The 11,101-nt window shown below is 46.2% G+C and overlaps 1 protein-coding gene across 5 annotated transcripts in view; it reads left to right on the forward strand.

Moving 5' to 3' along the window:
* The window catches only part of BBS2 (Bardet-Biedl syndrome 2), a 33,865-nt gene extending 22,913 nt beyond the window's left edge, over positions 1-10,952 (forward strand). For 3 of the 5 annotated variants that reach the window (XM_075008993.1, XM_075008997.1, XM_075008994.1), the window contains 7 exons: positions 172-343; positions 4,138-4,267; positions 5,842-5,973; positions 6,779-6,916; positions 7,398-7,510; positions 9,275-9,423; positions 10,783-10,952. In XM_075008993.1, coding sequence (XP_074865094.1) covers positions 172-343; positions 4,138-4,267; positions 5,842-5,973; positions 6,779-6,916; positions 7,398-7,510; positions 9,275-9,423; positions 10,783-10,889 — 941 coding nt within the window. In that variant the 3' untranslated portion in view covers positions 10,890-10,952. Of the gene's footprint in view, positions 1-171; positions 344-4,137; positions 4,268-5,841; positions 5,974-6,778; positions 6,917-7,397; positions 7,511-9,098; positions 9,144-9,274; positions 9,424-10,072; positions 10,738-10,782 lie in introns of those variants that run through there. The other 2 variants (XM_075008995.1, XM_075008998.1) reach the window with 2 other exon arrangements.
* The last annotated feature ends 149 nt before the right edge of the window (positions 10,953-11,101 follow it).

The following is an 11,101-nucleotide window of genomic DNA, read 5'->3' on the forward strand; positions in this document are numbered from 1 at the left end:
TGAGGCTGAGCTGAATGTGGGTCTCAGCAGAGAGGACTAAATGTCTGTAATCCAACCTCTTCTCCCCTGCTCCCCCCAGAAAACTCCCCACCAGTCACTTCTGAAAGTGGTGCAGAGTTACTGCCAGTGGAGAACTGTTAATTAATAAATCACTTTCTTCCCTTTCCTAAGACACAATTATCCGAGCCGTGCTGATCTTTGCTGAAGGGATCTTTGAAGGTGAGAGCCATGTGGTTCATCCCAGTCTCCAGAATCTGTCAGGTCACATTCAGGTTCCTCTCACCCCTTCCAAAGATGTCCCAGTGGATTTACACATCAAAGCCTTTGTGGGTTACAGAAACAGGTAAGATTTGGGGTACAGTATGGTGTGAAGCCTCATTTCCAACATCTGCTGTATTTGGTGTGAAATGCAGCAGTGATATAGATTCAGTATCTTTCTGTGCCCTTACATTGTAGAAGGTCTGTGACAAGTACTTCATTAATTTCTTCAGACCTAGTTCTTGTGCATTCTGATTACCAAGTAAAAGAGAACTGAAATGCTTTTTTAAAAACACAAACGAGGAGCCTGATTTCCAGAGATGCTGAACACCTGCAGCTTCCGTTGACTTCAGCTGAAGCTGCAGATGCCAGGATGTTTGAAAATGGAAGCTCTGTATCCTTGAAAATTCAAGGGTCTTGATCTTGTTTTCTTGATAGTCTGCAGCAGGTTTGCCATTGACAGCTGTGGACAACTACTGTGGACCCAGCTTGGGTGCTAATGGAATATAAGAGAAAAAGGTCTAGGTGAAATTATTATAAAGTGGATGTTTCAGAGATCATTCTCCAAGAGCAGTTATCAACGGTTCATTATCCAGCTGGGCTGGTGTATCTCAGTGTAATGAATTATTTTTGTCAATGTACAAATTTCTTGGTTAAAGGTCTAGTCAAGGTCCAAACTGCCAAGGAAAAAATATTAATAATAATGATAATAAATAAATGAAAAATGGGGTCTATTCAAGTGTCTAGTGGTCCAGATTTGGTTCAATGTCCACTTATTGACTAATCCAGTGCCTCTGGAGGGGTCCTGCAGTTGGTAAATCCTGGCTCTGATACCATTCAGTATTTTTATACATGACTTGGATGTGGAGTGTGGAATATGCTTACAAATTTGCAGATGACATCAAGCTAGGAGAGGTTGCAAGCAATTTTGGAGGACAGGACTAGAATTCAAAACAAGCTTAACAAATTGGAGAACTGGACTGGTCTGAAATCAACCAAATGAAATTCAATGGTGATTAAGGACAAAATAGTTCACTGAGAGAGCAAAAATCAAGTGCATCACTACATAATGAGGAGAAGTTAGCTGGGGTTGTAGAACTACCAAAAAGGCTTTGGGGATGACAGTGGATCGCACAATGAATACAAGCCAATGTGAAGCAGTCGCAAAAAGAGCTAATATTCTGGTGTATGTTAACAGGAGTGTCTCATATAAAGCACGGGATGTAGTTGTCTCACTGTACTTAGGACTCAGCTTGAGTACCATGTTCACTTTTGGGGGGCTATACTTTAGCAAAGAGGAGGACAAATGGGCAAGAGTCCAGAGGAGAGCAGTGAAAACAATAAAAGGTTTAGAATCATAGAATTCGATGGCTGGAAGGGACCTCAGGAGGTCATTGAATCCAGCCCCGCACCCAAAGCAGGATCAACCCCAACTAAATTCTCCCAGCCAGGACCATGTCAAGCCAGGACTTAAAAACCTCTAGGGAAGGAGATTCCACTACCTCTCTAGGTAACACATTCCAGTGCTTCACCACCCTCCTGGTGAAATAGTTTTTCCTAATATCCAACTTACACCTCTCCCTCCATAACTTCAGAGCATTGCTCCTTGTTCTGCCATGTGTCACCACTGTGAACAGTTTCTCTCCATCCTCTTTAGAGCCCCTTTTCAGGAAGCTGAAGGCTGCTATCAAATCACCCCTTACTCTTTTCTTCTGGAAACTAAATAAGCCCAAATCCCTTAGCCTCTCCTCATAGGTCATGTGCTCCAGCCCCTTAATCATTTTCATTGCCCTCCGCTGAACCTGCTCCAGCACATCCACATCCTTTCTGTACTGGGGGGTCGAGTAATGGACTCAGTACTCTAGATGTGGCCTCATCAGTGCCGAGTAGAGGGGAATAATAACTTCTCTAGGTCTGCTGGAAATGCTTCTCCTAATGCACCCCAATATGCCATTAGCCTTCTTGGCTACAAGGGTACACTGTTGACTCATATCCAGCTTCTCATCCACTATAATCCCGAGGTCCTTTTCTGCTGCACTGCTACTTAGCCCGTCAGTCACCAGCCTTGTCCTTGTTGAACCTCATCAGATTTCTTTTGGCCCAATCCTCCAGTTTGTCTAGGTCACTCTGGACCCTATCCCTACCGTCCAATGTATCTACCTGTCCCCCTAGCTTAGTGTCATCTGCAAATTTGCTGAGGGTGCAATCCATCCCCTCATCCAGGTCATTAATAAAGATATGGAACAATAGCAGCCCTAGAACCGCTCCTTGGGGCACTCTACTTGAAACCAGCCGCCAACCAGACATTGACCCATTGACCAGTACCCATTGGGCCCGTCCATCAAGCCAGCTTTCTATCCATCTTGCAGTCCATGTATCTGATCCATACTTCCTCAGCTTTAGAGAGCCTGACTTACTGTTCTCCTTGTCCTCTGGAGGCAGGACAAGAAGTAATGGGTTTAAGCTGCATTGAGGGAGCCTTACGTTATGTATTAGAAAAACTTCCTGACTAGAAGGGTGATTAAGCTCTTGAACAGTCTTCCAGGGGAGGTTGTGGAATCCTTATCATTGGAGGATTTTAAGAGCAGTTTGAACACGCACCTGTCTGGGATGGTCTAGGTTTACTTGGTGTGGACTCAGCAGCCTGCCTGCACTTGGTGAGCTCCCTTCCCACCCTACATTTCTGTGATCGTGTGGGTTAGTTAGTTTGCCAGCTGCTGACTGTCCTCAGCTCTCTTCGTCATTAGCACAAGTTCTGGGCCCATATTTGAGGGCAAAATTTGCACAGATTCATTTCAAGTTACATTTGAGAATCATTTTTACTTTTGGTTTGCCTGCCAAGACCAGAGTTTAAGGTTCTGTTTCCCCTGCTCCTGCTAGTTGTATCTCTACTAAAAGTGGCAGAGTGGTCCATGGTTGGACTAGCCCAGGGGTCTGCAACTGAAATCATGACAAGAGCCATTTTTCACATTCAGTTACAAAGTCAATCCTTCAAGAGCAGCAATGCACATGAATAAGAGACCGTCCTTAATAAATAACGTCAAACTGTACTTTTTATCACCTCTATTTTAATACCAGTGCAGGCGCACACACACTGATTTGTACCAGTTAGAAAGTTGTTACCCCCATCTTGAGGCTTAACCCGCCTCAGCCCCCAAATCAGCCCCCTATCTCCAGGCCTTACGCCTCTTCATACAACGCCCCCCCCCAGGAGTAACTCCCCTCAGTGCATAATTCCACCGCAGCTTCCCCCCCACTGCTCCACGCTGCCGACGCCTACTTGGCAGGCTGGGAGGATGTGCAGCTCCAACAGAGGCAGGCTCAGCTGCCCCTCCCTCCAGCCCTCCTGCCGGCTGGCTTCTGTCCACATGGAGTGGCTCCCTAACCAGCCAGCTTTCACTTCTGGGCTCCCTGCCCTGCAGCCCCTGACTGCTCAGCCGCTCTGGAGCTCCTACCGCTTCCACAGAATTGATTTTTAAATAAATAAATTCCGTTGACGTGGTGGCCGTCTCTGGAGCTGCAAGAGGAGTCAGCGGCAGCAGCTCTTAGAGCTGCAAGTACGTCCTTGAAGAGCCGCAGGTTGCCGACCCCTGGACCAGAGCTTCCTTTACTGTCATTGAGGCCCTCCCACCCCTGCAGCAGCAATTCAGAGAATGGAATTCAGGGATGCTGTTCGTCTTTAATGTTACTTTATAAGGCTGAATTGTACTGTTGAATAAAACATCTTCAGTGCTGTATCTTCAGTGTATTTTCCTGGTGAAAGCTGTATTTGTTGCAGAGATTGTGGTGATTCATCTTGAATTTGTTAATAGAGGGGTGCAATAGAAAATCACTGGTCTGTTGGTAAAGTTCTCTCTTTTCCTTTTGGATTTGTTCCAGCACACAATTCCATGTCTTTGAGCTGACAAGACAACTCCCCCGTTTTTCAATGTATGCCTTGAGCAGTCCTGACTCAGCCACTGAACCTCTGAGCTTTGTTAACTTTACAATCAGTGAGAGGGTGCAAAGGGTGAGTTTGTGCTCTACATCTTATTTTCTGGTTCTGAGTGTAGAGGATGCTTTTGTGTAAGGTGAAGTGTCTGCAATTAACTGGAGAATCCCCAGAGCAACGGGAAATAATGTAATTTACTCACTACTGGCAATAGGAGTCTGTGTTTAACAGAAATAGCTTACAACTTGAGTTGATGCTGCTTTTTAAAAAAAAATGCTGACATTCCAGAAACATTTGCGGAGTTTCTGTGCTTCTTCAGGAATTAGCTGCACAAGTCCAGAGTTCTTGTAGTCACTTGTTCCTTCATTGTATTTTGTCTAGTTCACACTAGTGGAAGGGCGTCATAGTGAATGACTGAATTTTGTAAATAAGGAAATATGGGGAAATGCAATAAAGCATTGAGGTGATTTATCTTACTTCATTGTTTAATTCAATTCACATTCATAATGGATGGGCAAATGTACTGTGGATCTTGGAAATATTTTAAGCAGCTCACTGCACCCAGGGCTGAGAATTGGCCAGTTCTTGGGAGTGGCAGAATGAGGCTCTACTGTGCATATGTAACTTTCATTGTCTGAGCAACGAAGCGTCCTGTGGCACCTTATAGATTAACAGAAGAGTTTTGAGCATGAGCTTTCGTGAGCACAGACTCACTTCATGAGATGCTGTGAGTCTGTGCTCACGAAAGCTCATGCTCAAAACTTTTCTGTTAGTCTATAAGGTGCCACAGGACCCTTCGTTGCTGTTGCAGATCCAGACTAACACGGCTACCCCTCCGATACTTTCATTGGATGGAAATTACTGGAACAAAAGTATTGCTGACTTGGGGGTTGATGGCAGGTTGATCAGCTGTAATACTCTGCTTTCAGGAAAACTTTTTGGCTTTGCCCCACTGAGCTCCAACTATCTTTGGTGCTTTTATGGCTTCTGTTACCATAGCATGTAAGCATCCCGCAAGCTGTAATGTACTTATTCTCACATCAGCCTGTGACAGGGGGCAGTGCTATTCCCATTTTACAGATGGGAACCTGAGGTTGCAGAGATGCCAAGTGGCTTGCTGCAGGTCTCACAGCAAATATGTGACTGCAGGGATTTGAACCCTGGACTTCCATCTCCTATCTACTGTCTTAACCATTGAACAGTGCTTCATCTGTCAGTTTCTCAAGTGTTATTTTTATTAGTGTAGTGACCGGAACTGGGGTTATGGACATACGTTAGTGATAAACAGACTTGGAACAAAAAGATGGTTCCTGCCCCAAAGGGCTTACATCTTACTTACTTGATCCTCTTACTAGTAATACTATACAAAACCATGCTTAGAACATCCCTCCCACCTGCCCCTTATAACATAGCCAGTTATCCCCAGAGCATTAGGTGGGAGCAGTCGTGTCAGTTTGTTGTGTCCAGAGGGGAGCTATGATCACAACAAACTTCCGGATGGGTTCTGTTTTCTAATAACAGCCCTTTATTTTATGACCCAGAGTAGGATTGTGCATATGCTCACAATATGTGCTGACCAGGGTCATCTGTTGCAAACATATTCTAGACAGTTTCTCCATGTGAAGGGTAATGCCATGTGTTAATTTTTCTAGGTCGTCATGTGGTTGAACCAGAGCTTTCTGTTACCAGAGGATGCAGAGCTCCAGAATGCACCTTTTCAAGTCTGCTTCACTTCCCTGCGTGATGCAGGACAGCTGTGCATAAAAATCAAACCCAGCGGGGAGGTAGTTTTTTCTCGTGCCCTGCTGTATTTAGCTCTAGTCTTGTTAAAGAGGAGGAGAGAAACTGGGAGGAGATGCCCAAATGGGAATGTGGACAGGAGTCAAAGGAGTCAAAGAACAAGTGCAGGAGGGACCTAGCCATTCATATATTCTTGTCACCAGCTTTTTGTTATTTCTGTTCAGCTAAGCATTATTATATTTATTCCTGCCATGAGTGCAGGGAACTGTCCTCTATAACCTCGTGAGATCCTTTCTTAGTTTACGATTCTCTGATTATTGTGGCACCAGTGTCTCATTGTTTTAGGTGACAGCGCAGGCAGATGAAATGCCAGTGTTTTCAGTAGGAGATTGTCCACATGGTGTATTTCATTCTCCGGCAGTGGCAGTTTGTTCCCACTCTCCTATCTGGGAGTAAAATTCCCATCCCAGCCATTGATATGGACAATAGAGCCTGGTGGCCCTTCAGTTTTCTGATGCAGTGTATGCTGATGTGATGAATTTCACCCCTGTACAAAGAGGCGACGTTATTTTGAGGGCTAAGGTGGCACATAACTAGGCTTTGTGCTGGCCCTCTGCATAGTGGTATCTTCCCCCTTCTGCTCTAGATCTGGAGTTTCCTGAAGTCGGTGGAAGGATTCCCGTTGATTTCAGATCTAGCCCACTGTGCTTTAGTCCATGAAAATGCACAGTTGGAGTAATAGGGCTTCCAACAGAAGTATTCCTTCATGATAATACTGGCAAAATGTGCCTGGGGGGAGAACACTGAAGAGAGGGGAAATCTGCAAGGTATCGTTTTCTTCCCTGCTAGCTTTCGATCCGCACAGATGACATAGATCTAGCCGGTGACCTTATCCAGTCAATGGCCTCCTTCTTGGCGATTGAAGAACTGCAGGTGGACGCGGATTTCCCGGCGTACTTTGAGGAGCTGCGGAAAGTGTTAGTTAAGGTGAGCAGGCACCAACCACGTCTAACTGGCAGGGGATTTGGTGGTGGACAGGGGGCCTCCAAATTTGTGACTTCTTCCTCTCTCTCCCTGTCTAAATTTTCTGCGGCTTCCTGCCATGGAAATCTGCCACCATGGCTTGTGGTGTGCTCTGAATTGAGGAGCGAGTGACAGCCCCTTTTCTAAAAGTCCTTGTTATCCACGTCTCCTCCTGGCTGTTGATGTTGAGGACGGTTCTCCCATTCTGTTACTCGGACCATGAGATTGGAAGCCCTGAGTGGATTGAGTGGCATGGTTTAGATCATGCCTGAGTGAACCAGGGAGGTCAGTAGGCCCTGAAAACTTGATCTTCCAAGGCAAGGAGCTGGGCCGAGGGACAGGGAACTGTTCCACGTTAAATTGCTGCAGTCTCCACTTTGCAAACCCGAACTCTCTCAACGGCGTGTAGATTTTGCACAGGGTCGGGTGTCTTTACTCTCGACAGGTGGATGAGTCTCATTCAGTCCATCAGAAACTCACGGCCGATATGGCGGACCACTCCAACCTGATCCGGAGCATGTTGGTTCGAGCAGAAGATTCACGCCTCATCAGAGACATGTGAGCAGCCTTTGCGTTTCTCTGTCTGGTACCCGCAGTCATTGCTTTGTGGTACAGAACAGCAGCACTAGACATGGAGCTCGGCTGCCTTAAATCTGGGTGTGCGTTATTTACATGTCAGCGTGTTCTTGGCCTGTTCTTTAGGCTGAGAGCCAGCAGGCGGAATACTTGGGTAGAATGTGGCAAAGACTCAAAGCAGGGAGCACGGGCCATGGGACTGCTCCCCACACCTCTTTTAGCCCAGGGGAGAGCCACCCGGAGGATGGTGTGGGCCTGGGACAACTCCCTCAGGTCACACCTCTTCCCTCCTCGCGCACTCCGCCATGCAGTGTAGTCCGGGGCCTGGCAGCAGTGGTCAGACCCCACTGCACTCACTGGTGTGGGTGGCAAAGAGAGACAGCCCCCAACCTGCTTTGCTCCCTGCAGCTCCCATGCTCACCGGCGGAGCCGAGCAGGCTGGGGCCAGGTCGCCCCACTTCCGCCAGTGAGTGCAGGGGTGGGCCTGACCTCTGCTACTCCCAGGCCCTCTGCTAGTCTTCTGGGCCCCGTGGAACACCCCAGAGGGGACCGCAGTGGTTACACACACATCTCCTAGAGCTGGAGGGGACCTCCAGAGGTCATCACATCCCATCCCCTGCCCGCTCGGCAGGACCAAGCACCATCCCTGGCAGATGTTTATTTTATTTTAATCTATTTGTCTCAGGCCCCTAAATGGCCCCCTCAAGAACTGAGCTCACAACGCCGGGTTTAGCAGGCCAATGCTCAAACCACTCAGCTGTCCATCCCCCAGCCTTGCCCAAACTGTCCACTGGACAGGACGGTGCTGCCAGCTGCTGGCCCCCTCCCCCACGGTGTTGGAAGAGGTGCACACGACCCTTCGTGCCCTCCTCCCGGATGGTGTCAGTAGGCTCTCAGCTCGGCCAGACTGAGCCCATCGTCTCAAGAGGAAGGGCGCGGCAGCTGGGCAGGCCTTGTCCTCTTTGGGCTGGGGACGGAAGCAGTGTGAGCAAGAAGTGGAGCTAGAGTTTGGTCTCTCCTGCGTTTTCAGGGCACTGATCTCTTGCTCCGAACAGCTCTGTCCTGAAGCTAAGGGCTAATGTCTGCATCACGACTGTCCGCTGCAAGAAGTCCAGGGATCTAATGCAGCTAATGATCGGCAAGACTAAGTCTTCTGGGGAAACAAACTCCTTTCCCCAGGGCTCCCAATCCTTAATCCAGCATTGAGGAGCAATTGCTATTGTGGGAGGCCTGTGAAAGAGTGAGAGAGCGGAGTAAATGTATTGAGTGACTTAGTTTTTCTGGTGTAAGAAATCAGGAGTAACATACATGACAAGAAGGAAGTCCTGCAGCACTTTAAAGAGTAACAAAATAATGAATGAGGGGATGAGCTTTCGTGGGGCAGACCCACTTCTTCAGGTCTGCAACTTTCTGAATTCAGAATTGCCAGAGCTGAAAAAGTGGGTCTGGCCCACAACAGGTCATCCCCTAATACTTTATTTTATTACTCTTAAAAGTGCTGTGGGATTGCCTTTTTGTTTTGTGAAGATACAGACTAACATGGCTCCCTCCCTGTGATTAAACATGACAGATGGGGTTTCCAACCTACCTAATCTCTGACGCATTCAGCCGGCTAGCTTCAGACACCTGGAGAACAATAGGTAGCTGCAGTCACCATAGTAACTTAATATTGTCGCTTTGCTTGTTTACATTAATAAAACGTGATTTGTCACCCAGTTTTCTTGTCCCGATTGCTCATTTTCACAGAAGAAATATGAAGAAACGGTACATGGAACTCTACGATCTTAACAGAGATTTACTTAATGAATATAAAATTCGCTGCACGAATCACACTGAGTTGTTAAATAATCTTAAAGCTGTAAATCAAGCTATCCAGAGAGCAGGGCGGCTGCGTGGTAAGTCCAGGGCTGGGTTCTACTTTGGGTATTCTGCTTTGGTGAATGGTGCATGGAAGAGCAAATGTAGGATTGTTAGCTTGTCTTGAAGGCCTGATAAATTTTGTTGTCTGGTCCCAGACTTAATACTGGGAATTTCAGTTTTCAGCTATGGAGGGATATGAAATCTCGTTTGTTTAAACAGCGGTGTTACTCTCACTTTAAAAGATATATACAAATGAGCTCTACAAGGTGTAAGATTCAGCCCCTAATCTCCAGGATTTGCTATTCACATTGAGCCACATCCTGCAAGTGGCACTGTATGGAAAGAGCAGAGTGCACTAGGTTCAGTCTGTGCAGAGCAGCTTGCAAATTAGGCCCCTTCGCTGTATGAAACTTAAAGCATCCAAGTCTGGCTAAGTGGGTGTTAGAGCATGAAGTCTGAAAAAAACCCCCACATTCTTTCTGAACTCTGCGGCGAGTTGGTTAAGCTTTGCCCACTTTGTAAGTCATCCGCCCTGTCACCACTGACGTACAAACTCAGACTCGATATGCATGTTGGGAGAGCATGGAGGTAGGTGAGAAATTGCTGGGCTTGGGCCAGAAATTCAATCTCAAACCTGATTTGTGTGCTTTTTAAAAAAAAAAATTATTTCTATTGTTTTCCTAGATATTTGGCTGGAAGAAGCATCCTTGGTATTTCTGTTACATTCATGACTTGATGATTTGAGTGAGTGGCTGGGTACTCTAGAGTCTCAGGGAAGTCAGGAAGTTATGGATGCTCAACAGAACTTGGTATCAGGCTCCAAATTTGACCTTGGGACAACACTGGTGAAACAATTCAAACCCATTAACAGTGTTTTGAGTAATGCAAGACGCTGCTTTGATTAAAACTGTACAGAATAAATTGAAAAGTTGAAGTTGGATTTATCATTTCTGGCTCAGAAGTTTGAAGGAGACACAATCAGGTCAAGTCTGACTACTGTAAAGTTTACCTACATTACTAGCAACACCTTAAGTTATTAAAAAGGACCTTTAAGTATTGGCTTTTGCTGCTGTTTGATTTCTTTATGCTTTTCTCCTATCAAAGAATATGAGGCCGCCTCACTTGCAATAAGCAGTGTTTCAGTTCTTGTACTGCAACCAGCTGTTTGGGGAAGGACCTATTTTATTTGCAGGGTGCCCATAGGCAGTTTCGTAATACAAATAATAACTGGACCCCTTTGATGTGGAATTTAATAAAAGGGAAAATGTGCCTACAGTTTGCTTTTGTTTAAAAAAAAAGTTTGTTTTACAAGATTTAAATTGTGGGAGACCAACTCTGACCTGCAAATGTCTCTTTAATGACTGATTTGTTTTATTTTTTTCCCCCCTTTCCAGTTGGGAAACCCAAGACCCAGGTGATCACTGCGTGCCGGGATGCCATTAGAAACAACAATCTGAATATGCTCTTCAGGGTAATGCGCGTGGGGACTGCATCCTCCTAAGAGGGGAATATTGACTGCGCGGAGATGATCCTACGTAGACAAATGAACAGACGTCGTAGGAGAGATGCCTTGTAGTGCTTTCTTTTTGACTGCTGGGAGGCAAAGGCAGGGAACGCAATGTGTAGTAATGGACAGGGGATCAATATTGACAAGCAGTTAAATCAGCCAGCAACCCACTCTAGAATGAAATAATTGGAATCCTAGTCAGCTTT

Source organism: Carettochelys insculpta, chromosome 14 (genome assembly GCF_033958435.1).
Source record: "Carettochelys insculpta isolate YL-2023 chromosome 14, ASM3395843v1, whole genome shotgun sequence".
Lineage (NCBI taxonomy): Eukaryota > Metazoa > Chordata > Testudines > Carettochelyidae > Carettochelys > Carettochelys insculpta.